Source organism: Mustela nivalis (assembly GCF_964662115.1).
Source record: "Mustela nivalis genome assembly, chromosome: 5".
Lineage (NCBI taxonomy): Eukaryota > Metazoa > Chordata > Mammalia > Carnivora > Mustelidae > Mustela > Mustela nivalis.
Genome location: NC_139024.1, coordinates 139,633,617 through 139,661,392, shown reverse-complemented (window position 1 = coordinate 139,661,392; position 27,776 = coordinate 139,633,617). Strand labels below are relative to the sequence as shown.

Sequence of the window (27,776 nt, the reverse complement as noted above, 5' to 3'; positions counted from 1 at the left end):
TAGTGATACTCCTCTGATCTGAAGGTCAAAACTGACTTCTTCATAATGGGGTTGGTTGGCCAGTAGCTTGGAGCAGATCTAAAAACAGAAGAAACCCCACACCTCTGGAAGATACCTCCACATCCACCCCTGGCCTTGCTGTTTCTGTCAGTGCTCCTCTCCTCGCGAGAGGTCAGCCATCCTGAAAGCAATGGTACTTCTGACACGTGCCTGAGAAAGAGAATGCTGGTGCCATAATCTTGTGTGTGTGTGTGTCCATGCTTCTGTCTGTTACCCCTTGCGAGACTTCTTTAGTTAGGGCATCACAAAGATTTGACATCTCCCGCAGAAAATGTGGGCATGGAAAGTTCCACAAGGCTTGTCCTGACTATTCTGTTAACTCCTACAACAGTTCTGGTGGTTGTATCCCTGGGGCCAGAGGGCTGAGGTGAGCCTTCCCAGGCCCGGGTTTTGGGACCAGGGAGACCCACCAGCCGGAAGCAGCTTCCAAGTTAGTGTAGGGGCTTACTGTGCTCTGTCTGCCTCGGAAGAGGTCAGCTCTGTGTGTGTCACGAGTGGGACTCAGGTGGCCTCAAGGCCAAAGACTGAGGTAGGCAGGGCTGGGTCAGGGCTGACCCGGGCTATGGTACTGTCCACGCGGGCACGCTCGTAAGCCATGCCGTCCTGGTTGTTGAGCACTTTTACTGTCACACTTGAAAATAAGCACCCGTCAGACTAGGCTCCCCTAAGATATGTACCTGAATGTTCCTTGCCATCAGGTTACTTCTCGTCATAATCCCTCTGTCTCCAACACTCTTCGCCCCACTACCCATGCTCAGGGTGGGCGCGGTCTGTGGACACGCGGTCACTGGTGGTGGGAATCTGAGAAACAAGACCACTTCTGCTGTCTGCGGCAGAAGACAACAGAGCAGGATCTCGGCCAGCCTCTGCCTTAAAGGAAATCTTTATTAATTATGTATGGTTCACAGATGTTCTTTTAAAAACCCCAACTTTCTAGAGAAGCACAATCCTCATGAGTGGCTTCAGCTTTGCATCATGAGTCTTGTATTAAAAGAAAATCCAAGTGGTACAATTTGTTTACACTATGATACTTTCTAAATAAACTCTTTTTTAAAAAAAAAAAGTCTGGTCTTTCCTTAAATGTTACAGCAAAACAGATATAAAATAGACAATAAATTATACTTTATATTTACAAAAAAGCTGTAAGTGCAAACAGTTTTAGATCATAAATGTATTATTTAATCAGTTTAGTATGAAATTGGCTTCCTAGTACATGATTGTGAAAAAGACACTTCAAAAATACTCTACGATTTCATCTGAGTCTTCCTTTCTACAAGAGAAAACTGGGATTCAGGTTCCTAACGGCATGCCCATCCAGACCCTCTCCTGGTGGCCCGGGGCATGGGGGGGGAGGGTCCTTCCCCATTTTGTTACCTTTGTTGGGTCTAACCCTGCCACCTGCATGCTGTCGAGGAAAAGGTAAAGAACCACTTGACTGAAATAGGTGAATTATTAGAGCTGATGTTCCTGGAGTTCATGTGCTTTTCCAAGAGCTATCCCGCGAGAGAAGGGGCGCAGCACTGGTTTCCTGCAGCACCGGCTGACCTGCCCCCTGCGGCCTCACCCCAACACCCACTTGCTCTACTGTGGGCACTAGCAAGGAGAACAGCTAATGGGGGGGGGGTGCGGTGTGGAAAGGACATGGTTGGTTTGACCAAAGTAAGTGTATTTTCCCATCGACAGAACTCCAGTGCAAACACTGAGGGCTGGGGCAGAGAGAAAAGGCACTTCACACAGCCCCGGGGATGGCCCGGGCTGCTGACCCTGCGTGAGACTGCCCCGCGGAGGCCGGCTGTGAAGAGGGGCGCTCCCCCCAATTCCAGTTATCTATCCAGACCTACCTCTGACGCTACAGAACGGGCCGATAACTTTAGCCAAGAATACTCTTACTCCTTTAAGATGATTTTCCCTATTGACTCACTAACACCACAAATAGCTTGATCTAAAGCTAAAACTAATTCTGGTGGGCTCTTTTTTTTTGGCTGGGGGGGGGGGGACCCTTCCATATTATGTTTCTAAAAAGTTCCCAGACTTCATACTAAGACATCCAAACCCCGCTTCCTGCAGACCAGCATCTACCCACGTTATGTACTGCGTGAGCCAATTCTCCACAAGGCCCTTGAAAATCTTGGGCACTAAGGCACCGGCCAGCCTGGGGCAGCTTCAAAGCCTTGCCTCCCCCTTCGCCGTGCTCCTGCATGTTTTTCTTTTTTTAAGGCAGCTGTCACCTGGGAACCCAAGTCAGTCTCTGTGTCCCCAGCCGCTGGTTTGGAGTCAGTGGCACCCACAAGCTCTGACAACCATATTCCTGTATTTTTTCAAGATGACATTGGAGTTGTCGTCAAAGTACAGAACCGAGATGGCGTTCAGCTTGGTTGGCGCGCAGCATGGTTTGGGGACATAGTCGGGATTCATAAGGTGAACCTGTGGCGAGACAGAAGGGGAAAGGCACCGTCAGAAGCCATGCCTGGTCTCGGCTTGCTGCTGCCTCTAACATGAGAGGGGTCCCTGGGCACTCACCAGCGTCTGCACAATCGCATGGTTCGTCGCGTTCATGTGCGCGTTGAGTGGGAAGGAGCATTCTCCGTCACAGTAGTTGGCGGCGTAGCCCTTGGGTGCGATGATCCAGTCCTTAGGTGAAAGCAAAAGGATACCACATGTGATCAGCACACATTCCTTAGGTCACCCGTGCTCTCAGGAACCCGGCAGAAGGTACTCCTCACATAGGACAGTTGGACAGACAGACCCAGGGAGGCCAAGTGCACGTTCCAGTAGCAAAAGCTAGCATGTGAGCCTAGTTCATCTGGCTCCAGAGCGCTCTCCCCCTTCCCAGGCCCACAAAGCCTGTGGCTGCTACCCACCAGCTAGGCCTGGAAGCACACCCAAAAGAGCCTCGAGAACGCCCTGTCATCATAGCGCCATCTGCATACAGAAACTCGATTTCCTATTACTCGTCACCTAGCATTCGCTTCTTATGAACTCGTGGCGGCTCTCAGGCGTGGGCTAACCATTTGTGCTCTTCTAGATGATTCGGGTGAGTCCATTGATAGCCATTGGATAACTGTTAGATCAGTTTTTCCAACCCTTTCTCAAAACACAAATGCCAAAGCGCCTCATGGATTTTGGAAGAATGGGGGCAGAGCACTGGGAACTGTGGACGGGTGCGGAGGTACACGGAACTTGGGAACCTGGCTCCCTGGGAAGGTGTCGGGGTGTGGGGGGTTACACAAGTAGGCTGACCCTTCCTCTGCCCTCCTCCAGAAGCCCAGGCATTCAGAAGAGCTCCCAAGTTCCTTCACGTGGGAATCATCTCAGTCCTAAAGCTCAAGTTCTTCAAGGACAGCCACTGCCATAAAGATGGGAAAGGACCTTAATCCCTTTGTGGTCCAGAGAACTCACCTGCCATCCCAGGTCTTGGAAGCTCACATAGAGCTCATGCTTCCTGCAGGCCGTTTTCAACTCACTGCTGTTGTAATCTGTCGGAGGAGATAAGATGCACCCATTAACTCATTCATTCTTTCATTTAAATACGGATGTGGGAAGCTTTGCCATGGGCCAGGCACTGTAGGAGGCCAATGTCTGCCGTGAACAAGACCTCGGAGCAACACAAACAGGGGCCCCAAACAGCTCCATCAGGTTCCCTGTGGCTCCCAGATTCTCACTCATGCCCTCTTGTTCACTCTGGGGTGAGTGCTGGGCAGACTGGCACAGAAGGTCATTATCAACTTCAAAGGACTCTTGACCAATAGATGGGCAGTGTGAGCCCCTGCTGAATGCAGGGCCTGTGGAGAGGGCACAGCAAGAGGCCCTACAACACCCCTTTGGCCCTTACTTGGAAGACACTGTATTCACAGTACAGGATAACCACACCAGGCGGGATTCCCTATAATTCACACAGGGCGGGGGTTGTGAGGATAGTTGGGTCAGAAAAGCATCCCGAAGGAAGGGTAACAGAGGGCGCCTAACCAAGAGGGAGTCAGAGACAGAGGGAGACAGGGCAGCAGGGGTTGCTCTCTCTCTGGCATCGGTCTCCAGGCTCACTTCCAGGGTTGAGCCCTCTGACCTACACCAAAGCAGACTCCTAGGCCAGTGGTGTCCTATGAGAGACTGTTCTAGCACGTATGATGCAGGTGCTGCTAAGCTGCCCCAGCCTAGAGGACGGGACGGCCCACGTTCACTGAGGCCAGCTGGAGCAGCTCTTCCGTGAGGTGTCCTCCGCTAAGAACCATGGGAAATCGGAAAATAAGTGACGTGAGGCTTGCATCCTCCAAGAAATTGGAGAGACGAAGGGCTGGTGTGGACACACATGGACACAACTAACTCAGATAGACAACAGTGTGGGCGCCGTGGGCAAGTGTTATGGAGAAGTCCCACTGGGAGTCCAGGGAAGGGTCAGTTAAGGGTGGAAGCCAGAGGAGAAGTGAATGGTTCTGGTGGAAGGAACTTAAGGATATGTGCAGAAGAACCAATCAGAGGAGGTAAAGCTGTGGAAATGAATGGCCTAGAACACCAACTAAAATGATGATGTAAGCCTGCAAAGAAAGGGTTTGAGCCAGAGAGAGACATGTTCAGAACCATGATTCCCAAGGATCAACCGGTAGTGATGTTTCAGAGATGAAAAGGAAGCTTCCAGAGAAAGGTTCTTAATCTGCAATGGACTTTGATAGATACAAGAGCCTGAGGTCACATGCATGCCTCCTCTGCTCTTCTTAATCATAGGAGCCAACAAATTACCTAATTGTTTAAAGCCTATTGGCACTAGGTTTCCTGTTACTTGTACCCCTGGGCCTCTTGGCACTGAAGTAATATAGAACACGAAGATCTCATGAGTGAGGCAAGAGACAAACAGTACTGACTCGGCTTGGTCACCTGCCCCGGGAGGAGAGACAGGTTACCTTTCTGAGGTGGCTTGATCATCCCAAATTTATTCATTCTCCCTTCTTGCCTCCTTCAGCTTGCAGAACAACCCAAGCTATCATTCCAAGTACCCAGAAGACATGATTGCAAAGCCACACTGGAGGGAAATTTTCACAATGGAGGGCACCAAAGACTCTCAGTAAAACACTAACACAAAAATCACCTGTGAAGCACCACCCCAAAAAGCAAGACGAAAACCTCCTGCTGAAAATAATCCCCCAAGAAAACATCAAGCACACAAAGCAACTATCCCAAAAGTTAGAGTATAAGAAAAAACACAGGGACCACAGGCAAGAGTAGTCTCCCGAGTGGGATTACGAAAAAGAATACGTAAAATAATGGAAGAGATAAAATAGGAAACAGAAACCCTAAAACAAGGACATATGGAGGGGAAAAAAAAAACATGATAAAAGAACAGGTGGACATGAAAGGGAACGAAATGGAACTTTATAAAGTTCTACTGAAGGTAAAAATTGATGGATGGGTTAAACATCAGATTAGATATAAATGAGGAGAGGATTAAAGAGTGGAACAACGAATTTGAAGAAATGTCCCCAACTAAAACTCAGAGTGCAGAGGCTCAAGGGCACGACCCCCTCAAAATGAAAAGGGCAGTGAATTTCTGAAGAGAATATTGGGGGAGTAACAACTGAACATTGGGATGTGTGGGAATTTTCTAGAAGAGCAAACATCTTTATATTGGAAAGGCACACTGAATCCTAAGCAGAATAAATAAATTCCGATCCAGCCACACATGGTGAAAATGTAGTACATTAAATGCTTAGGAATTCTTTTTTTTTTTTTTAAGATTTTATTTATTTATTTGACAGACAGAAATCACAAGTAGGCAGAGAAGCAGGCAGAGAGAGGAGGAAGCAGGCTCCCTGCTGAGCAGAGAGCCCAATACGGGGCTCGATCCCAGGACCGTGGGATCATGACCTGAGCCGAAGGCAGAGGCTTTAACCCACTGAGCCACCCACGCGCCCCAGATGCAGAGGAATTCTTAAACACTATCAGAAGATAAGAAAATTTGCCACAAAGGAACACAAGGCAGATGGACAGTAAACTTCTTTGCAACAAAAATCTATAACATATGATGTTTAATACCATAAGAATGATGCCATCAACCCAAAATTCCATACCCGGCTATGGTGGATATGTTTTTGTGTGGGCTACCCAGCTTCCAAGAACACCTCTCACGTGGAGAAATTCCTAGACAGGTGGGAATCGAGGCCCCATCTCCCATCAGAGGGCTCTTGCCTTTGTCCTCTGGCCACTGAGTATGGGCTCTTGACTTGATTAAAGCCGTGTAGATGCCCCCACCTTTGAGGGAGTGACCCCAAGGGGAAAGCGAGAATGGGTGGCATGGCGGCAAGTGTCCCGGGTGATGGCATCCAAACCACATTGTCCTTGTGACCAGGTTGGAGCTGGATAACTCGATTCCCTGTTTGGTTCTCCAGTCTTCTTGTTGGTTGGATGGGTTCCTGATATGCTAATTTTTCATTTTAATTCAAGTCTGCTTCTCTTCTACATAGGGTCTTCACTGGGTCGGTCACTGGAGGATAGGGAGTGCAGAGCACAAGGGTGGGAGAGAGGTCACTATCTACAGGCTTGGTGGGCCTGTCTCTCTGATAAGGTGTCTTCTGAGCAGAGACCTGCAGGGATGTTGGGAGCAGGGCAGAAGGCTCTTAGGCGAAGAATATCTGCATGTGGGAACGGTCAGTGCAAAGGCCCGAGTTGGCCTGTTGTAGAACAGTCTGGAAGGCTGCTCCTTGTTCATTAAAAAGCCCTATCTTCTGTCTACCCGCTGCGCACATGGCTAGTGGACGTTTCCCGTCACAGTTCCGTGTGGCTCAGCCCTGCCCACACCCGTGGGGAGAAGGGAGGCAGGAGCTCCCATCCTGGCCCTTCTGACCTCCCTGAAGTCCTCCCTCCCGGCACCTCTTCTTCTCCAGCCAGCTGCAAGTCTGAAGACTCCGTGGCCCTGGTTCCTCGCACTCTTGAAGTTGTCCTGGGTTAGATGATCTGTGATCCTGTCTGGAATTTTCCCTGCCTGACAGTTGGCTTGGGTCTCCACAAAGTAAACATCTCCCCAAATGCCTTCTGTGTGCTGGGGGCCGTGATTGGAATCGTTAGCCATGTGAAAGGCAGGAGCTTCTGGGATACCTTTCCTTCCCAGGTCGGAGGACAGGAACAGTGGGATATAATAAGGAATATTATATCGTGGCAGAGCTAGAAAAACCATGCTATTGCCTGACACTTCCAAATCTCGGTTCCCTCCATAGGTTCAGAAAGGGGGAAGCCACCAGAAGACCAACCAAGATGGCCCCGAGAAGTACACAGCTTTTACCTGCACCGACGGTTCTGTCTGTGAGCCTCCTGCAAACTGGACTCTCTCAACACTCAACAGAGAGAACTTTCTCTGCAAGAATAGCTATTTCTTTTGGAGCTAGACACTGGCGTTTTTGTTGTTAAGTAGAGATTGGGGCCAGAGAGAAGAGAGAGAGGGATTCAACTCCCCTGTGTTTCCTCCTACATTTTCAAGCTGCACTTAGGTTTCCTCATGAGTCCACGTTACGTGTGGCACAGAGCGTGTAAATATTTGTGAAGGTCAGTGCTTCTGAAAATACCTGTGTGTGCCCCTCAGGGGCCAGTGTCCTGGGCTCAACAGTGGAATGCCACTGCCCTGCACGGTTTTGTTTGTGCTTGTTTTAAGGACTGACAGATTGCAGAAAAACATTCTCCCACCCCGGCTCCTTGATACTTGTTTGGATGAATGGTCTGGTAGAGCCAGTGACAGGAAGACATCCGCTTCAGTGGGCTAACGGAAGGCAACATGGCTTTGTCCACATGGGTTCACCAGTCGAGAGGAAGGTAGAAAAGAGAAGCCATGTTGCTGGACAGAAGGAACCAAGCAACCAGCCAGCCAGAGCAATAGGCTGGAGGCTGACACCAACATCCTCAAGGGCAACGGTCCTCCGTCTGACTCACAGGTGCCCCCCCCCCCCCCGCCAGGAGACTCACTAGGGAGTGGGAGCCCCCTTCAGACCCTCAGGCCAGAGTCCCTGGAAACAAGTTCCCTGGTCTGGGACCCGAGACATGTTTTTCAAGGAATCTGACTTTTTCCAAGTTGAACGCAGAAATTACAGTCTGGCTTGCACTCATTCCATGGGATTCTTTGGCCCAGAGCAGGGGGCAGGACAAGAGGGACTCAGGCCCAGCCCGACCAGGCCCCAGGTGGCCGTCCTGAGTACTCGGACAAGCACGGCCCCGCCGCAGACGGGCTGGGGCACAAAAAACTATGGTTACCTGGTGGCAAAATTGAACAATCATAAAAGGCCCCAGGATTCATTTCTCCCACAACCAGATACAGGCCGCTCCCTAGTCTACTTTCAAACAGGAGAGATACATTTTCCCTTACCATAGATTCTCAGGCTTTGGAAGTGTCAGAAGCCCCATGCTGGGGGAAAGGGAGCCCCTTTAAAGCCCCAAGACAGCCTTGCCCGTCTTTCCCCTAAGTGAAGAGCCCTTGCCAAAACCCTCCAGGCTCTGTCCTTAGAGAGGCGTGGACAGGCAGAGGTGAGGACCAGAAGTAGAGCAGGGGCAGGGAGAGGCAGGGCGGGGTGGGGCGTGAGGTGGGGGGAGACAGGCTTCAGCGCACGGTGTGTTCTTCTAACACTGTGCCAAGGGAAGTCAGCATCTCACCCAGGCCTTCTGGACCACTAAACCAGTAGTACGGAGAGTATCACATCCATTCCCACTGGCCAGACTAGCGGCCAGTGCCACCCTGTCCGCCCTGGCCGCTGACACCTGCACGGGGTGGCGCCTCCACCCTCCGGCTGGGGCGTGGCCCCGGCTCTGCCCACGCCTGGGGCGCGGAGCTCTCCCGGGGCCCCACCGGCAGGTCCTTACCTGCTGTCTCATCGGGGCCACGTCGGAACAGCTCACGGATGTGGGGAACCAACAGGGAATGAGCTGTGTGGAGGCAGGCTCACCTGGCGTCCCGTGGTTGGATCACCTGTCCGTGCACTTCTGACACTACCTCATTCCCTCATCCGAGAGGCCCGCTGGAGGCCGGTGGTGCCGCGGGGCCCACCAAACACAGCTCTTCACTCACCCCCTGGCCGGGGCTTAGCCCCTTCTTCCGGCCCATGGAGGCCCCCGCTTCCCCGTCAGGGTCTGTCTCACCTCCTCGCTGCCCCCCTGTAGCCCGGCTGCAGCCTTGTGTACCCCACATCTGATCTGTCCCCAGCAGGAGGGGCACATCCCATCCAGCATTCTTGGCACCCGCCCTCCCGAAATGCTGTGCACGCAGTGGAGCGCGAAGGAGCTGTAGGCTAGGAGGGCTCGCCGGAGGCTGGCTGGCTTCTGCAGAATGGCTCCCAGGAATGAAATACACAGTCTCAGGAAAATGAGTATGGCTCAAGGGCGACCATCGAGGGGAGGAGGGCAGAGAAAGGACAAAGTCGGGGCGCCTGGGTGGCTCAGTTGGTTGGACGACTGCCTTCGGCTCAGGTCATGATCCTGGGTTCCCGGGATCGAATCCCACATCGGGCTCCCAGCTCCATGGGGAGTCTGCTTCTCCCTCTGACCTTCTCCTTGCTCATGTTCTCTCTCACTGTCTCTCTCAAATAAATAAATAAAATATTAAAAAAAAAAAAAAAGAAAAAAAAAAAAGAAAGGACAAAGTCAAGGCAAGCACAAGAAACCAGGTGAGAGCGAGGAAGGATGGAGGGAGCAGGCCGGTGGCGACCTTGCCAGCCCCAGGTTTTCTGCAGAAGGGCAGGGCCTTCCTGAGCCCTGGCTATAGTCTTCCCAGAGCAAACTTGTTTTCTAGAGAAAACAATTCACTACTCTGATTTCCCTTCTCTCCTAGAATGATGGGGCCAAGTACAACACCCAGCTGTTAAAAGGGCACCTTCGTCTTCACTGATCGCTCTGTCTTTCCCAGCCTTCTCAGCCCGTCTCATCTCTCCCCATCAACCCACCGAGTCAACGTGGCCATCGAGCCTATGCTGGAGAATGCCCGGCTCCTCGCGCCCGGGACACTGTGGAACCACAGGAAGGTTTTGAGTTCTGGTGTCAGGAATCTCATCAAATGTTGGGGGCCGGGGAGCTGGATTTTTCAGGATCTAGATTTTGTTTGCAACCTGTATGGCTGGACTGAGAGGCAACAGGAAGGCCCTGTTCTTTTGTAGGGCCGGGATTTCAAGATCTCCTGCTTTGTGCTAGGTTGGGTGGACTTTGGCCTCTTCTCAGCCTTTATCTTAATTATCAAAGAATACAGAGATTTGGAGCCCCTAGGTGGCTCCGTGAGTTAAAGCCTCTGCCTTCGGCTCAGGTCATGATCTCAGGGTCCTGGGATCAAGGCCCGCATTGGGAATCTCTGCTCAGCAGGGAGCTTGCTTCCCCCTCTCTCTGCCTGCCTCTCTGCCTGCTCGTGATCTCTGTCAAATAAATAAATCTTAAAAAAAAAAAAAAAAAGAATACAGAGATTAAGTATCTTGAAAACAGACAGAGGCTTCTCTCAAAGACTGATCACCAAGACTCCCCATACTTTAAGTACCTCAGCTCTCCCTGTTCTCTCCTAGACTGAGTCTCCTGCCCCCAGCACCCTCTCGGGAGTTGGTGGTTGTTGGTGAATTATTCAGGCCTCTTACAGCTCCTGTTTACACCTGTTACTGCCTTTCAGTGTTATTGGCTATTAGTACATTCATGAGGGGGTAAACCAAGGGATGGGGTAGAGGGAACCTATGACTCCTTGATAACTTTAATACCAAAGGAGCTTCATGGCAAATGAGAGTCGAGTATTATAAATACGGAGCTTGAAATGATTCTAACTGTTGGATCACGAATACCATGACTGTCCACCACAGCTGTGGGGAATTAAGATTTGCTTTCATTTAGAAAGCCCTGAACAAGCCTCTACCTCTTGACCAAGACATCTGGAAGCCAAGCTGCAGGCCCTAAAATTTTAATTTAAGATGAAAAATGACAAATGACAACTCCCAATTCCTTTGAAGAACGACAAGCAGCCAACTCAATACCCGCACCCAGGTCCACTCTTCTCAAGCTCTGGATTCCCCCGAGGGTCAGCCCCCTCCGTCTTGGCCTGCCAACCCAGGGACGCACATGCTGCCCTCATGGGGACACCTGTCAGCAGCTACAAGGCCAAATAAAAATTGATCTGTCAGAAGGAGTCTCCCAGCCTACTGACTGGAGTTCCCTGAGACCTACAGCAAGATTTCACAGTCATCATAAAGTTCCCAAACCACTGTTTGGCAAACGCTGAGGTCTGGTTGCCTTTCTTTGGCTAGAAGCATATTCAATGGTCCTGATCGCGAAGTTCAAGAGAGAGAAGAGCTGAGCCATCAACAAGGTCAAGAGCTTATCTAAATGTACCAGAGCCACACTGTCCCCACTAGGATCCTTAAAGACACATGTCTGGGTGGGTTGGAAAGAGGCAGACGGAGCAAGGACTCTGCAGTGCTAACACACAGCATCGGCAGCCACAAAGGACTCCTTCCAAAGGACAGGAAGGGTCACGAGGACTCGCTGGTTTGCAGATGGTTGGCAGAGGTGCGCGGTGGCCACAAAAACATCAAGGATGAAAGAGGCCAGAAGGACATCTAGCTTTACAGGAATTGTTAAAAGTGGCAGAAAAGCTCCCAAACTGTCATCTGCCAAAACAAAGAGCAGTTCCAAGTCACAGTGCTGGCAGCCGGCGGGTTGACCTGACAGAGAACCCCAGACTCACCAATGGACTTGACGTGGCGTTAAGGCCTCCCTCCGCAGCCAGGTCTTGGAAAGATCCTGGAAAATCAGCTCGATTGGTAGCTCGACAGCCACCCCCACCCCCCAAACAGAACCATCCCTCAAGACCATTTGCACACAGCCCTGGTGAAGAACCAGGTGTCATAGGCCCCCCCGAAGATGAAGCAACAGACCCCGAGAGAAAGCTCCTCTCGAAGAGGGTGAACAGAAGTAACCAGAAAGACCAGCACGTGAGAGCTAACAGACCCAAGGGCAGTTGGCTGGTAGAAGTGGAGGCTGAGAAAGAACCTGCCGGATACACTGGAATCCCTACCAGGGCTATGCATGACTTCTAAAACATGTGCAAAAGCGATAAACAATACTGTCCAGATGACATCTGAGCCCACTGGAGAAGGGCGACGCAGCCAACATCCATCATTTGCTGGGAGCAGACAGCTGCGGAGAAGCGAGGGCCAGTGAAAACCGTCCAGGGCGCCTTCGATCCAAACCCACACTTTGGTGCATGTGTTTGCAAAGTCCAGCTTGAAGGCCAAGTACAGATGTGAGAGCAGATTCTGGTGGGTGGTGGGGAAGGCGGAGAGATGCAGGCTCTTGGCCTCTCCCTTGTGGTGGACTTGCCTGCCGGCCCAGGCATCTGCAGCTTGGTTCCAAAAATAGCCCCGTATTTCGCTGCCATGTTTCACCCTGATGACAGGCAACTTGATGGATTATGTTCCCTTCTTTGCCCAGATGCAGGATGGTCTCTGATGGGCTTCCGGTGGCCATGATTTTGACAGAGAAATATTAATTCCCTGGAAACACTGTGGAAGAAGGGGGGCAGCAGAGGCCCAGGAATCTCCTCTTTCCAGAAGATCGACAAAGGAAAAGTCCTGCCTGGAGTCACACCAGAGACGACAACGTTTTGTCTTGAACGTTATCTACCCGGTCCGTGGAGGCCCGGCAACATTCGGTCCCATGGTGACCTGGAAAGAAGGCACAAACGGGACGACCCATCTCTCTGGGGAGCCAGGCTTCTCTCTGGAATTTTCTTCTCCAGGAGCAACCTTTTCCGTTGTCTGTCTGCTCCCATTAATGGCAAGGATAAGTAAGGTAGGAAATACCAAATATAGAAAGTAGCTCTTCAGTGGGCCTACCCTGACCAATTTCTCTGGCCTGAGAGAGGGTCTCTGAAGCCATAAGAGTGAGGAGAACCCTTCCTGGTAAATACTCTCTCAGTCATGGTATAGGTGGTGGTAGGGGGTATTTCTTGGCCTTTGCACAGGTGAGGCGAGAGGTAGCTGTCATGAACTCTTCTGTCCTAGCACCACCGGAAGAAGCAAAGTATATTTGCAAATACTGGGTTGGGAGGTGGAGGTGGGACACTTGCCTCTCATTTCACACGTGATCAACTTTAATGCTCATGTTTAATTGAGACTTATCAAACTGGGGGAAAAAATGTGGAAAGGGACTCAGAAGAGAACAATTGGATGACACGGGTAAAAATCAAAATCAGAGACATGTTTTCCCAATTACAAGATCTGGTGTGTGTACTTGGGGGAAGGGGTGATGAATAAATCAAGTGAAATTTCAATTTTAAAAAAGCAACCCACATTTTAAGAGCTGCCTTCATGTCTGGGGCCCCAGCACCAAAGTGACCACAGTGCATTAATGAATTGAAGCCTACTGCCAGCCGTCCCCGTCATCACGCCCTGAAGGAAAACACGGAGCAAACTTCCTCTGAAGAGAATAAAGGAAAGCAATCACTTCTTCTTCTTTTTTTTATTTTTTTATTTTTATTTTTTTAAAGCCCAACTGTTTCTAGTGGTAAATACAGGAACACCCACGCTGTGCCATGCGTGCTTCCAAGAAACACCAGGATGACAAAAGCAGCAAAATGTCACCTCACGCTGGGTGGCAGGTCCTCGAGCCCCCCAGCTGAGAGCCTCGTAAGAGAAATGACTTATGAAGTCAGAACCTAAAATGGAGATGCTTCTTCCCAGCGAGAGGTTGAGTGCCCGGGGAGATGGTCTTTCGGAGAATGCCACCAGCAAGGGAAAACAGAAGACACGGCGAGATTCCTAACACCACGTGAGCTCATGGATCTAGCCAGGCCTAAAGCTAGCCCCCTTGACCTCCTAGTTCACGAACCAACGACATCCCTCAGAGCGGGTTGTTTGAGCGGACCTCCTGTCACTGTCAGCCAAGAGCACTGACCAGTACGAGTCCCTCTTACGCAAGTACACAAAGGGGGTTTGTATGCCACGACCTCCCAGGCATCACACCAACTAGAAGAAAATCTGGGTGTTCTCAGGATCTTTATGTGAATGAAAGAGGAGTTGGAGAAATCCTTATCAAATGGAAGGGTGCTCTTCTGGAAAACCAGACACTCAGGACATCGCTAGCCTGCAGACTCAGTCCCCAGAGAACAAAGGTATCCACTGATGGCCCTAGGAACTCTGCTAGATAATTGGTGGGCACAATGATGCACCTGTGAGCCTTTGTATTTCTGGGCAGAAGCCATTGGGCTGACATCATCAACATGCCCTTGTTCTTACTGAGGCCCATGCATCCCCACCCCCCCAACTCCCCGGGCTTCCTGAGAACATGGGCTCCGCCCAAACCTACCGGAAGCGCTGGAGACCCGGGAAACGTCTTGGGACTGGGTGGAGCGATTGCGGCTCTGCTGTCGGCGCCTCCCGGGGGCTGACCTCGTGGTGCGCACGTGGACCTCGCTGACCTTGAAGAAGGCCACCATGAAGGGCTGCTTATCGTAAGGGCCGTCTCTGCCCACCAGGCCTGCCGCTCGAGGGTTGATGGTGAGTCCTTGAATGCAAACCACAACATGGCTGTCTTTATTGCCTGGAAACTCCCTGGCCACCCAACTGCCCGTCACAGAGTAAACATGAGGAAAGAGCCCTACGCATGCTCAGAGCACAATCAAAACACTCCTTCCAAAGTTGCGTGCATCAAAGCAAGGAGGGAACTCCCAGGCCTCCCATTCCCAATACATTTTGCTCTACACAACCATTCTTCCTGCTCATGTGCCTCCTAACCAGTGGGAGAACGGACTGAGTGTGCACCGTCTGAGGTCTGGTGTGGGGACCTGGCCTGGCAGCTTTGGTGCTACAGGAGGAGGGGCTGCTGACAGAGTTCTCGTGCAAACTTGCCCCCTACCCAATGGTGAGAATGAAGACAGGGTCTCCCCCTGCCTCTGAAAGCCATCTTCCTATAGTGAACTCTGGAACTCAGATCACCTACTATCTCCAAGTCCTTCCTGCAGGCCTCTGGGAGAGATCTCGCTTCCTAGCAGTAGTTATGAGAGAACAGTAAGCGAGGTCATCCCGGAGCTGTGGTCTCCCCCAGAAACCAGGGTTCTACTGTAACTGTTGCAAATGGAACGGATGAGCACTGTTTACTGGTTCTGGCAAACTTACCATCCCGAGTCACCACGCTCAGCTGAAGCCCCATGTTGTGCTGCGGGGTCACGACCCACAGATTGCTAGTGGCCGTGATGTCAAATTCCAGCCAGCCTTCTTCTGAGGCCCACACCACGCGGGTATCCAACAAAAATAGGTCAGAGTCTCTGAAAGAAAGAAAAGATGGCTTGGTGAGGCACACACCACCCCCTCGGCCCATCCTCTCTGTCCTGCCTTGGCGGTAGAATGAATATGCCGATGTCAGATCGGGTCCACCCCAGAGACACCACATATGGTGCCCGGCTGTGGCTCTGGCTCATGGGACACCCAGGATACATGCATGACTCAGTGTGGAGAGGCATATGTGCTAGGGGGCAGCCCAGACCAGAAATGAGCCTTCTCCCAAGTCTAGGTGGATCCCTCAACTTCGTCAAAGGCCTTGCTATGGCTGTGCCTGCTGAGTCTTGCTGGGGAATAAGGAAAGAGGTCGGGGGGAGAGGGGGACTGGGGGAATTAAGAACGTCATACTACTGCTTACTTAATGGCAAACAAACTCTAAAAAGGGAGCAGGGCAGGGATTAGGCATGAGAAAAAGGATTAGGAAAATATTAAAATAGGATTCGTGAGCAAAAAAAAAGTTGTGGCTTTATTCATTTTTTTCTTTTTGTAAAATGAGGAGCTGACAACCTTCACATGTTAATTCCTGTGAAATAAAAAAGAGAAACAGGAAGCCACATCGTATTTGTGTGTAATCATCAGATCCTTGCTTTTAATTAAGGCCTTCGAGCGGTCCATGCTGCGTGCGGGCTCCTCTCTCGTGGGGATGGGGTAGCCGTGGGTGGATGTTGAGTGGTTTTAAAGTTCATCCCAGGGACGCGTGGGTGGCTCAGTTGGTTGAGCGTCTGCCTTTGGCTCAGGTCATGATTCCAGGTCCTGGGATCGAGCCCCACATTGGACTCCCTGCTCAGCGGGGAGCCTGCTTCGCCCTCTGCCCCTCACCCTACTTGTGCTCTCTCTCAAATAAATAAATAATATCTTTAAAAAAATAAATAAACATGTGCAGGGTTAGCACATGTGGAACTTTAAAACAAAAACAAAAACAAAAAACCCTCATCCCAGCACAGATAGGAGCCGTAGCTGGGGTCTGTAGGCAGACTCAGAATCCATTCCTTCCACTGGGCTTCACAGGGAGTAGTTATATTATATCTTTGTTTTTGGTTCTGTTTTACAGTTTTCAGCTAACGGGACCCTAGGACTCGCAAGAAGATGGAATGCGGGTTTCTTCCCGCTCCCGCACATGTGATGATAGAGCAGTGTCGGGAGATGGACCCCTTCGTGTGTTTCAGGAACACTCTGAATCTGAATTGACATCCCAGGGTCACTGACAGGAAATGGCAGGGAATTCCTAGGGCAGGGCAGGGCAGGGCACCATTTGGGCGATGGGAAGATTCAAATCCTCTAGTGCCATCTTTTACAGGAATGAAAGTTTACCAGAACACTGCATTTAAGACGAGCAGTGTGTACTGAAACTGGGTACAGGGCACCTGGGTGGCTCATCTGGTTAAGCATCAGGTTGTGATCCTGGGGCCCTGGAATCAAGTCCCACATTGGGCTCTCTACTCAATGGAGAGTCTACTTCTCCCTCTGCCTCCCCCTCCCTATCTCTCATGAATAAATGAATACAATCTTTTTTAAAAAACCAAAAAAAATTGGTTATAAAGCACTTTCATGCACTCTGCTTTCCTTCTAAAAACCTGAAAGTGGGTCGAATATCATGATCCCCATGGTAGGGCTGGGGACTCACGCAGATTTGAGGTTGCAGCGGTGTGACTACGGTCAAAAGCTAGTGAGAGAACTAGCTAGTGAAGAGAAGCCTGCAGATTCCGCTTCCCATACCATCACGCTGCCGTGTGAAATTATGAAGAAAGACAACCCGTGGCAAGTGAACACAGTTTATCTCTACCCCATCAACTATCCGTGAGGCCGGTGCCGAAACGTCAGAGTTAAACATCTCAGATGTCTGGGGGGAAACAATTTTTCCTGTTTACACGGCTTGGAGTTCGAAGGCAGCTCTAGTGTCATCTTTTCCAAGCTTAAAACAGTAGGTACAGCGAAAAGGAGTTTACTCAGCTGCTGACCAGAGCCTGCGGGGATGCCCCACGGAGGCTGGCCATCTTTAAAGCGCTCTTGGACGACATGCGTGTGTCATACCTCCTGTTGACAAATTACCCCCCACCCCCGGCACCGAGGTAACTGTGAGCAGGGAGGCAGGGGTGTTCGTGGAAAACAGCAAGAGGGGACTGCGAGGCCAAAGCTTTGAAGTGAAGATATAAAAAGACATAAATGCTGTTCTGGAAGTTCGGAGAAGACCCTCATCCAGGAATAACACAGACACTGTGGGAGAAGTGGCCCTGGTCCCGAAGGCAGCACTGGCCCCTCCAAAATGAAAATGCACTGAGAATCCCAAGGAGCCAAGCTGCGCCTGAGTAAAGGGGATCACTTGTCGCTCTTGACAGAGCTTGGGGGATGCACCTGGCGGACGACCCTTAAAGACTTGTCATGAGGATGCAGAAAAATGCAGTGCAACATAGGACTGTGGCAGAGCTCATACAAAAAGCTAGAACGAGCTTTTATTTGAAAAAGGTAGGGTTTATGAAAAAGGGAATGGGAGTCTATTACAAGAGAAAGTGTGGGGTAGGACCAAGGTCCCTGGTCCGAAAAAGGAGAGAAACAGAAGGAGAAAAAGGCATGAATTAAACGGGAACATGTGATCCCAAACCAAACTTGGAGTAAAGGGGGAAGGTGATTTGGAGGAGGAGGACAGATCACAAGGTGGCAGGAATGAAATCCGCAGGGTGAGTGGGGACTTGTGGACGCAAGCAGCCTGGCTTTCTCTCCTGCCTGCTCCTGAGTCACGCTGGGTCCCCGGGACGTCTGTGTTGTTTCTCCATTGCCTTCCCTGGTTGTGCAACAAGAACACTGGTCCTCCGTGCCCAAGAGACCACAGGGATATGCAAATGCTGGCTGACCGCTGAGCCTGGAAAGATGAAAAAACTGTGGCTCACCAGCAGTGAGGCCGCCTCAGATTTTGATGTTTATGAAATCTAGGATGCTCAGGTCCATAGAGGGAAGGAGAGGTAGAGTATGCTCCAAGAACCTCTCTCTATTCCCTGGGGACTCCAAAGAGGCAGGTCTACTGTCTCTTTCCTACAGCTGAAACCTAGAGATTAGGTGTAGGAAGGTCACACAGGCATTAAGTGGGGTGACCAGAACTTACAATCAGAGCCCACACTCTTAGCTGCCACCTGTGGAAATAGCAGAGTCCAGCAAAGTACAGGGCACGGGCTGGAAATCCGGAATGAGAGCTTGGAATCCCAAGGTAAGGGATCAAATCCACTGTGCACAGAGGCCAACATCAGCTGGATACAGAACCATATTAAGATACTTAGAGCTGGCACACGACTGGAAATCACGAGCAGGTTCTCCTGTCAAGACCAGGGTAGGAAGGGGTGAAAGGTACATGCAGGAGGAGACCGAATATGGCGGCTGCCTGGCCGGGAACTCCCGCCAGCTTCCCAGTCTTGTTTTACTCTTCCTCCCACGCAGAACATTCTCTGCTAGCCTGAGAACACTACCAACAGGTGTTCATACAGCCTGAGGAACTTAAAAAAAAAAAAAGAATGACAGAATGATAGCTTTAAGGAACCTCATGGGCTCTCCCTCAGTGCTTCCAAAAAATAGCACAGGTGTTCATGTGGAACTATTCACGGCAAGTTGGTGAAACAGGTCAGGTCTGATCCGCATCTGTTTCCTTTGGGTCCATGATGTACAGCCAGCATAATCTCCTGACTATGGAAGTACAGCCTCCAATAAGACATACCTGATCTTGCCATGTAAAAAAACAAAAAACAACAACAAATGTTCCCTTCTAAATCTCACTTAAGCACGTCAAGATCTGGTGGTCTCCGCTAAATCATCTTTATGCACTGGTGTGTAAAGAATTTCAGGGTCTGGCCCAAGTGACCACCACAACTGGATTATTTGGCTCTTCCTACTGGCATGACTGACATGCTCAAGTTAACATACCATAAAAGGAAATCCTGAGACCAGAGAGAGGACTTTGAAAGAATTCACTGCTTACTGTTTTCTCGACCAACTTACAGAACCTCATGTTTCAGGATGAATCTGCATTCTATCTTCAAGAACACAGTGGTTTTATGTTCGGGGTTTTCCCACTTCAGGGCATGAGTTTCCTCCTACTGTTATCTCCCTGGGTAAAATTAAGTTGTTAATAATTAGCCTAATAAGAGATTTCTAGAAAATCCAGAAATTTCTAGCAAATTTCAGAAATTCACTCTGGGGCTAGAGTTGACTGACCAGCAAGTCCCTCATAAGACCTGTAGAACTTATGTGGGTGGGCAAAGTCACCCCCTGTGGTCCCTCCCAGTACAAGCCTCCAAAGCACCTGCCCTTGTAGGTGATACTCCCATCAGGCTGAGAGGCAGAAAGCACCAGGACAAACACAGTGGATCCTTTTCTTTTTCACCCTTGGAGAAAAGCAGGAAGTATCTGAGTTCCTAGTGGCCAGCTTGGGTCTTTCCTGTCAAACGGCACCCATTTAAGGTCACACTGCCCTTGACAAAGTGCAAATCTGCTTACTACTGACTGCTTACTACTAACCACTTTCCCAGAAAGAATTGTTCTTGATGACGTGGAGTTTATATGTTTGAAGCAAGCAGCCTTATGAGATATTTGATAAGGTTGAGTCTGTGGTCTTGTTCCTTTATTTCTCCAGGACATTCCTTCGTTGTTGGTGTCTGGACTTAAGGACACACTAAGCTATAGAACAACGTTCATAAAAGGATGCCCCGACTTCATGCAATGAAGCATACTGAAATTTCGAAGAGAATGGAAGTCAAAAGCCAATTGTTTTAGAAAATTAGGTAGGAAAGCAAGGCTTTTTACTTTCTTCTTATGTAATGTATCATATATAAAGGATTATGTTTAAATGTATACCACAAAAAGGATAGGAAAGAATAGGATATTTGAAAATAGAGCACCACAAGTCAGGGTACGCTGCTGACCACACATAGATTTGAGTAAAAAGGGCAAAGACACATTATTACTATATAATTAGCTAAGCTCTCGTTGATTTTATGCCCCTTGATATTAACGAATTGTCACCCCAAGGATTAGCATGGTATAAAGAGATGTTTCAAATATCAGGGGCGCCTGGGTGGCTCAGTGGGTTAAAGCCTCTGCCTTCAGCTCAGGTCATGATCCCAGGGTCCTGGGATGGAGCCCCACATCGGGCTCTCTGCTCCAAGGGGAGCCTGCTTTCTCCTCTCTCTCGCCTGCCTCTCTGCCTACTTGTGATCTCTTTCTGTCAAAAAAAAAAAACACCAAAAAAAAAACCAAGAAAAAAAAAATATCAAACGTATGCTGTGAAGTGTGTAAACCTGGCGATTCACAGACCTGTACCCCTGCGGCTAATAGTACATTATATGTTAATAAAAAATTTACAAATTTAAAAAAACATTGAAGTTACCTTAGCTCCGTATAGAATATTTCATCTTCAACGAACGAATACAAATCACTCCACTGACAGAATATGAACCTAGCTAGTCCTTACATGGTGCCTCCCACGCGGATGCTTGTAATCACACTAACTCCTCACAACCACCATAAGGGGTAAATACCATTCATGCTGTCACAGCCTTAGAGATAGGGAAACTGAGGCACAAAGAGGTTAAGTAGCTTGCTCATAGTCCTGTAAGTGCAGAGCGGGGAACTGAACCCAGGCACCTCGGCCCCAGTATTGCCAAGGCTTTCGTCATCATAGCAGTAGTTCTCCAGTTCGGCCTAGGTTGGAATCCCCAGGAGGACTTGTTAGCACACAGATCCCTGGGCCCACCCCCAGAGTTTCTGAGGTAGGGACTGAGAATTTGCATTTCTAAGGTTCCCAGGTGATGTTGTTGCTGTTGGTCTGGGAACCACACTGTGAGAGCCCCCAGACCTACAGCACAGCCCAGCTGCCTTGAATATGACTAGTATTACCCTCACCTGGTTTTTAAGACTTCAGGTGCAAAGCTAACTGCTCTCAGGGATTCTTGCTCCTCTCCCTCAAATAGTGCAAAACAAACGTAGAATGCTCCACAAGTAAATGTTTGATTGTTTTATAGATTGGCCTTACCCTCAGGGAGTTATCAAGTTAGACTAATAATCAGAATCACAAGGAAGATCAAGTCCAAAGCAGCAGTATTATTAGAAAGGCCTGCTTCTCTGTGTCCAAGACAGGGAGGGAGGGGGAAAGCGGGTTCCCTTTATGCAAATTCCTGCTACCTGACCTGACCTCTTTGGCCACGTAAACAAAACAACGTTCTCTTTAACTGGGGTGTGCTCGGGCAGGCCCTAATGATCAAAGACAGACTGAGAACTTCTGTCACATTTTCAACATGTTATGTGCAAATGTTATGTTTTTATTTTCATCACCAATCCTACATTTCCATATCCTATACAATATGGGGAAACAAAACAGAAAAATGCTGATCATTTGGGACTTAAAAAAAAAAAGATGTCTCCCAAGATAATCTTAGCCACCACCATGGCCGGCCTCCCACAAGGCTGGATATCCTGGTAAGAAGACGCGCGTGACTAGAGCAATCGGTTTCTGGGAATGAATACTACAGAAGGCTTAGTTTCCAGAAATAAAGCCGGATTTTCTCTTCTCTTCCATGTATACCAAGTGGGAAAACAGTCCCCAAACAACAGCCTTTCTTGCCTACCACATCCTGACCCCCCTCCCCCAAATGCAGCATTCTTTTGAGTGTAAACACCTCTTCATGACAACCTTAATTCCTCCCTATGATATTCCCTTCCACACTATGCCTCTGCAAAGAATAGAACTTAGACAGGCTAAGGAATAAGGTTTGGTAGCTGCTTGTGCTTACTGCTTTAATTTCAGGTAGATCATTCTAGGTATAATGGGATTTGACTAAAAGGACAAAACTAACTAGTTACATAACCCGAGCTGTGGGTCAGTTGTATTATTCTTTTTTTCGGGGGCGAAGGAACAAATACAGAAAAGCTCAATGCTTGCCTGAGACCCACACTGAGCATGCCAGAGATGATCAAATCAGCAAGTAAGACTTCCCCGGAGGAATCCCCGAGGATCATACTTGGGAAAGCCAGATACAGAAAGAGAAACAGGTGTGGTTGGGCACAGCGATAAAAGGCTCTGATTTCCCTCTGCCCAACTATAATAAGGTTCTTCCATCCTGGCTTTCTCAAATTTGCCCTTCTCTTCAAAAAAGAACACAGTCTCAGGTATCTCACTTATACCTCAGTGAAGATAAAGCTTCATGTTGCTTCACTTCAGCAAACAGCACCAAAAATCCAAAAGCATTTATTGAGCGATCAATCCACAAGAAATGCTATTCTAAGGAAATTACTCACCCAGATCCTGGCGGGATTGACTGCCAGGTTTGGGTCTTGTTTCCCAAACTACACCATTTGATTAATAAATCACATATCAACATTTGTGGGGACTCACTACAAAGATTACAAAAAAAAAAATTTTTTTTTAAATCCTGTTTCGAAGACATATGCTTCTGGTTATGATGTATCAAACTAACACTCCCACTAAGGACAACTAAAAAAATAAACCTGTTTATAGTCATCTTAGAGGAACCAAGACAGTCAGCACTTGATAGGTCAAGACCACAGAGAGAAGAAAAATACATGGAGGTATTGTCTTTGTATTGCCTTTTCATTTCAGAGGATTTGATACTTCTTGGCATGATGCATGAGTATCAAACAGAAAGGAGTAGTAGCCTACAGCTTGGAGTGATATCACTGGCTAGGAACAAAAATTGGAGTTTCAGGAAGCTTGGACCTGAAGGGCTAAATATCCCAGGGGAAAGGGGCTGCATAAAAGTGAACTCACAGAAGTTTGGGTTCACTTCCTATCGGACCTTGGCTCCTCAAGTCCTGGCTGCCTGGAACTCCAACATTTCCATCTGAGAGATTTGCCAAATATTAGGCTGTGCATGCATGGAAGCTGAGAAAACAAGCAGAAAGAAACTGCTTAGAGGACAAAGAGCTAAGCAGAGTTTCTGGCAGTTTCTCAAAGCTGGTGACTTAAAATTTAGAGTTCAGAGCCCACCAAGGAAGAAGAACTCTGGTAAACATCCTAGACCTTCAGCTGAGAACCTCCCACCAAAGGGCTAAACTTTAGGAGAAAGGGAAAAACCAGAAACAGATACTCCTTAACAGATCTTTAAATACCCCACTGGAACAAAAGAATGAGGCGATCACCCTGTATTCTGTCTGCCTTCCAGAAGAAAATGAAATCCACTCTGGAAAGAGATAGCAGTATCTATAAATATTTTCCATAGATCACGGCCAGAATTTAATTAAAAAAAAAAAAATTATCAGGCATGCAAGTAAGTAAAACCAAATGAGGAAAAATCAAGGGAACAAATAGATAATGGGAACAGACCCATAGGTGATCCAGATAACAGAGTTATCAGACATGATCCTTGAAACTAACCTTATATAAAAAGGATAGTAAATCACAAGTTAGGCTTGTCACAGGAATGGAAGGTTGGTTTACCATCTGGAAATCATTTAATACAGTATATCACATTAACACTTAGGGAAAAAGATCAGAAACGTTTTAAATAAGATTCCACACCAATTTCTAATATTAAAAAACTCTTAGTGAGCTAGAAATAGAGAACTTATTTATTCTAATAAAGAGTATCTGCAAGAACATTTTTAAGAAACGTCATCCTTAATGGTAAAATATTAAATTTTTCTATTAGATTCAATGTCTGAAAGGGATTTCCAATCAGAAACAAAAATATGAATCAAATTCAAAATTGTACTGAATGTCCAGTCAGCACACTAAAACAAGAAAAACAGAGGAAGAAAAAAATATATAAGAATTATAGAAGAAGAACTAAAACTGGTATTTCTAGGTGACATGGTTATATTTATAGAAATTCCAAAATTTTGCACAAAAATTTGTTAGAATAACTATATGAATGTGTAAGGTTGCTGGATATAAGGTCAATATATAAAAATCAACTATTTCTTTTTTTTTTTTACTTAAAAATTTTTATTTAAAAATTATAAAAACTTGACAGAGATATCATAAGTAGAGAGGCAGGCAGAGAGGGAGGGGGAAGCAGGCTCCCTGCTGAGCAGAGAGCCCGATGCAAGGCTTGATTCAGGACCTGAGACCATGACCTGAGCCAAAGGTTCTATATGTGGACAAAAACAGGCACTGAAATTTTTAGAAGCTAACAATACTATTATAATAACAGAAAAATCTTCAAAACCTAGAATATTATAATGATCCATAAATAACAGTAATCCAGTAAAAATATTCAAGACATACAAGTTACAAAATATTACTGAGAAAAGTGAAAGAAAGCCTAAATAAATACCACATTTAGTATTAGCAAGAGTCCATTCTTCCCAAACTGGTCTCCAGATTTAATGTAATTCCAATCAGAAGCTCAGCAAGTTTCTTTGCAGAAATTAAAATGCTGCTTTTGCAATTTATGTGGTAATGCAAATGGCCATAAATAGCCAAGAAAGTCTCAGTATTTTAAGAATTTATACACCAGTTATGAAGCCTTCTTATAAAACTAAGAGAATGAAGAGCATATGATTGGTATAAAGGTCTTGGGACCGGACCCACAGATACTTGGCCACCTGATTTACGACAAAGAAGCCACTGATGTGCATGGAAGATAGTATTTCCAATAAAAGATACTAGGTCAATTATGTATTTCTATTCTTACACGACGAGGCTACTTAATCTATTTCACGAGTTCACTTAGGATCTCAAATATCTACTAGGTTAGCTCATCCTGCTGAGCTAAAAACTTGCATATCCCACTGCCTCTGGGGCATCTACTCATCTCTCGAACATGTCCAAATCTGAATTCATCCTCATTCCACTCCCTCCCTAATTCCTGCGTTCTCTGTCTCTGCGAATGGTTCAGAGGAGCATTATCAAATTAAAAATTCTGGAAAAAATGTGTTTTTGCCCTTTGACAGTTATTTTCTCTCCTGAAACAATTACATTCTATCTGTGAAACAGTTCAGAAATGGTGAACTTGGTCAAAAATTCAGCGTGGCAATAATTCAGTCTGCGATTGCTCCCGGGGATTCTGCTAGCAGGGCTTCTGCGTGACCCGAGGAAATCCTTCTTGGTTTCAAAGTCCATCTCTAACAGAGCATTGCCCTGATCCCTTGACTCAAAGACGCAGGTCTTCACATCCTAAAGATAATATTAAGATTTTATTAAGATAAAACACGTGGAAAGAAGGAAGGAAGGAAGGAAGGAAGGAAGGAAGGAAGGAAGGAAGGAAGGAAAGGAACTTTGCCTGTTTGACAACGGAGGAGTAGGCTGTGACATTGCTTACACCAGGAGGAACTGAATTTTAAATTTGGGAATTAATTCTCGCTCTCCAGGTCTTCCACAGACTGTACCACGATAGAATGCAGGAAAGTTATCATATACACCGAGGACACACCATCACTGCCAGCCACGCTGATGCCAAAACATACAGGGTAGAAAATGGAATTTCGAAACTAGCAGGAGTAAGTGGGTTAACTCATGTATCAAATAGGGCCATCTTTCAGACACCAAAAACATTTCTGGCTGGCTTTCAAGAGATGCTGTTTGACTTTGACTTCTAAATACACAAAATTCAATTAAGAACAGTAAAAGTGTTTTTAACCAAACAAGAAATGTAGATGAAAATATTCTTGAAAGGCCTAAAAATTGCACTATTAATCTGAAAGTTGCTATAAAAGTAAAGATCATGAGTACATGTTCTGAAAAGCAACGTGCTACCACCATAAATACAGGTCAAAGGTATTCAGAGCAGCCTTTCCACTCCAAGCCGCAGACAGCTAGCTCCATGTGTAGGAATTTGGGAAGAACAAAGTAAAGTCAATGGACAAACAGATAACACTCGGAGTAAGTACAAAAACTTTCACATACATTTTCTTCTAGTCTTTTTTCTTGTCCATACCCTTCCTCCAGAAAAGCAGACAATAGGTAAATGCTTGCTCAATAGATCAACAATAGAAAAGCCTGGTAAGGGGTGCCTCAGTGGCTCAGTGGGTTAAAGCCTCTGCCTTTGGCTCAGGTCATGATCTCAGGGTCCTGGAATTGAGCCCTGCATCAGGCTCTCTGCTTAGCAGGAAGCCTGCTTCTCCCTCTCTCTCTGCCTGCCTCTCTACCTACTTGTGATGTCTCTCTGTCAGATAAATAAAAATAAAATCTTTAAAAAAAGAAAAGCAAAGCCTGGTAAGTCAAAGAACCAGGGCCTGAATTCTCACTGACACATTTGCATCCCCAACTGGCCAGTCTCACTGGACATGTGCACAGAAGCACCCTTGGCATGTCTGCATCCCAGTTAAGCAGACAAGAGATGAGGGACATCCACTCAGGGGATTGCTTACCTTTTACTGGTGCTTCACCTTGACCTTGGGACTGACCCCACGTCATCAGGGTGACTTTTGGGAAACAGCAGACAACACTTGGACTTGGCTAAACTCCTATGTTCCAGGTTTCATTCTCTAAAAGGTAACATGCCTGCCCTGCTTATCTGATGGGGTCGGTGGTTAAATCCTAGCCAGAGAAGATGTCAGAAGACTCTTCCCAAACTCTAAGGGCTCTGCAGATGCCAATTTTTACCAGTGTCCTCATAAAAACAGTAATTTATAACACCAGATATTAATGCCCTGTGCTACTCTGATTTAACCGCACGTGCTGTCTGGGTTGCCAGCCCAGCTCTGCTTGTTGGGGTGCTCCAGATCTTTTCACGATTTAGTCTTATCTCAGGGCTTATTCTCAGGTTTTGACTGAAGTATCCAATGTTCCCCTGTTCTGACTCAAAGCACCAGCTATTCAAGTAGTCACTTTGTTGAATTTACCCAGGCCAGTGATTTCTTATCAGTTAAGAGGAATATGTTTCTGCAGAATTCATAGCTATGGCCAATCTTCCAAGAATCTTTTCTGACCATCCCCTGGGTCAGGCTTCTTCACTGCTTTACTATCAAGAGGTCCAACACCTAACTTCTGCCTCAGCTGAGGTACGGCTCAGCATCGAAAAACCTGCCTTTTTGTATTTTTCCTTTTCAAGGAGGCCAGTGATTTTTGCAAAACAAACTTTGGTGACATTAAGTTAATCCGTCAAATACTACAAATTTCACTCACACACAGATTAGACAAGTGAGTTTCTTCCCAAGCCGGGAGGATCATTTTTAGCCAGGACACCCCAAGACGGTACAGATGGGGAGATCAGACCTTGCCCAGAAGGAGGCCTACAGTTAAATCTGGAGGCCCCTGGAAGAACTTCAGGACACAGCAGGAGGCCTGGGCTCCTCGCCCACTGATAAGAAAAGAAAGTCTCCTGTTGGCCAACCTGGAGCCCTTTAAAAGCATGAATTTTTCCCAATCCTCCCCGTATTTCCCCTTTCCTATGCACGAAAGTTCAACACATCCAGTCGCCAGATACTTCTGTCCTAGAAGGCAGGGAAATGACAACTCTGCTTTGACAGAGTCATCAAAGGTTGGGACTGTTTGGGATTTTGTTTTCCAAA

General features: G+C 47.7%; 2 protein-coding genes across 2 annotated transcripts in view; one reads left to right on the top strand and one right to left on the bottom strand.

Annotated features, from left to right (window-relative positions):
- The window catches only part of TXNDC5 (thioredoxin domain containing 5), a 33,901-nt gene extending 26,170 nt beyond the window's left edge, over positions 1–7,731 (top strand). Inside the window, exon 10 of the mRNA XM_082730725.1 lies at positions 7,263–7,731. Coding sequence (XP_082586851.1) covers positions 7,263–7,430 — 168 coding nt within the window. The 3' untranslated portion in view covers positions 7,431–7,731. The remainder of the gene's footprint in view (positions 1–7,262) is intronic.
- Positions 1,217–27,776, bottom strand: part of BMP6 (bone morphogenetic protein 6) — a 147,949-nt gene continuing 121,389 nt past the window's right edge. The window contains exons 3-7 of the mRNA XM_082730724.1: positions 15,165–15,313; positions 14,356–14,553; positions 3,460–3,536; positions 2,581–2,691; positions 1,217–2,484 (exon numbers count right to left, since the gene is read on the bottom strand). Coding sequence (XP_082586850.1) covers positions 2,335–2,484; positions 2,581–2,691; positions 3,460–3,536; positions 14,356–14,553; positions 15,165–15,313 — 685 coding nt within the window. The 3' untranslated portion in view covers positions 1,217–2,334. The remainder of the gene's footprint in view (positions 2,485–2,580; positions 2,692–3,459; positions 3,537–14,355; positions 14,554–15,164; positions 15,314–27,776) is intronic.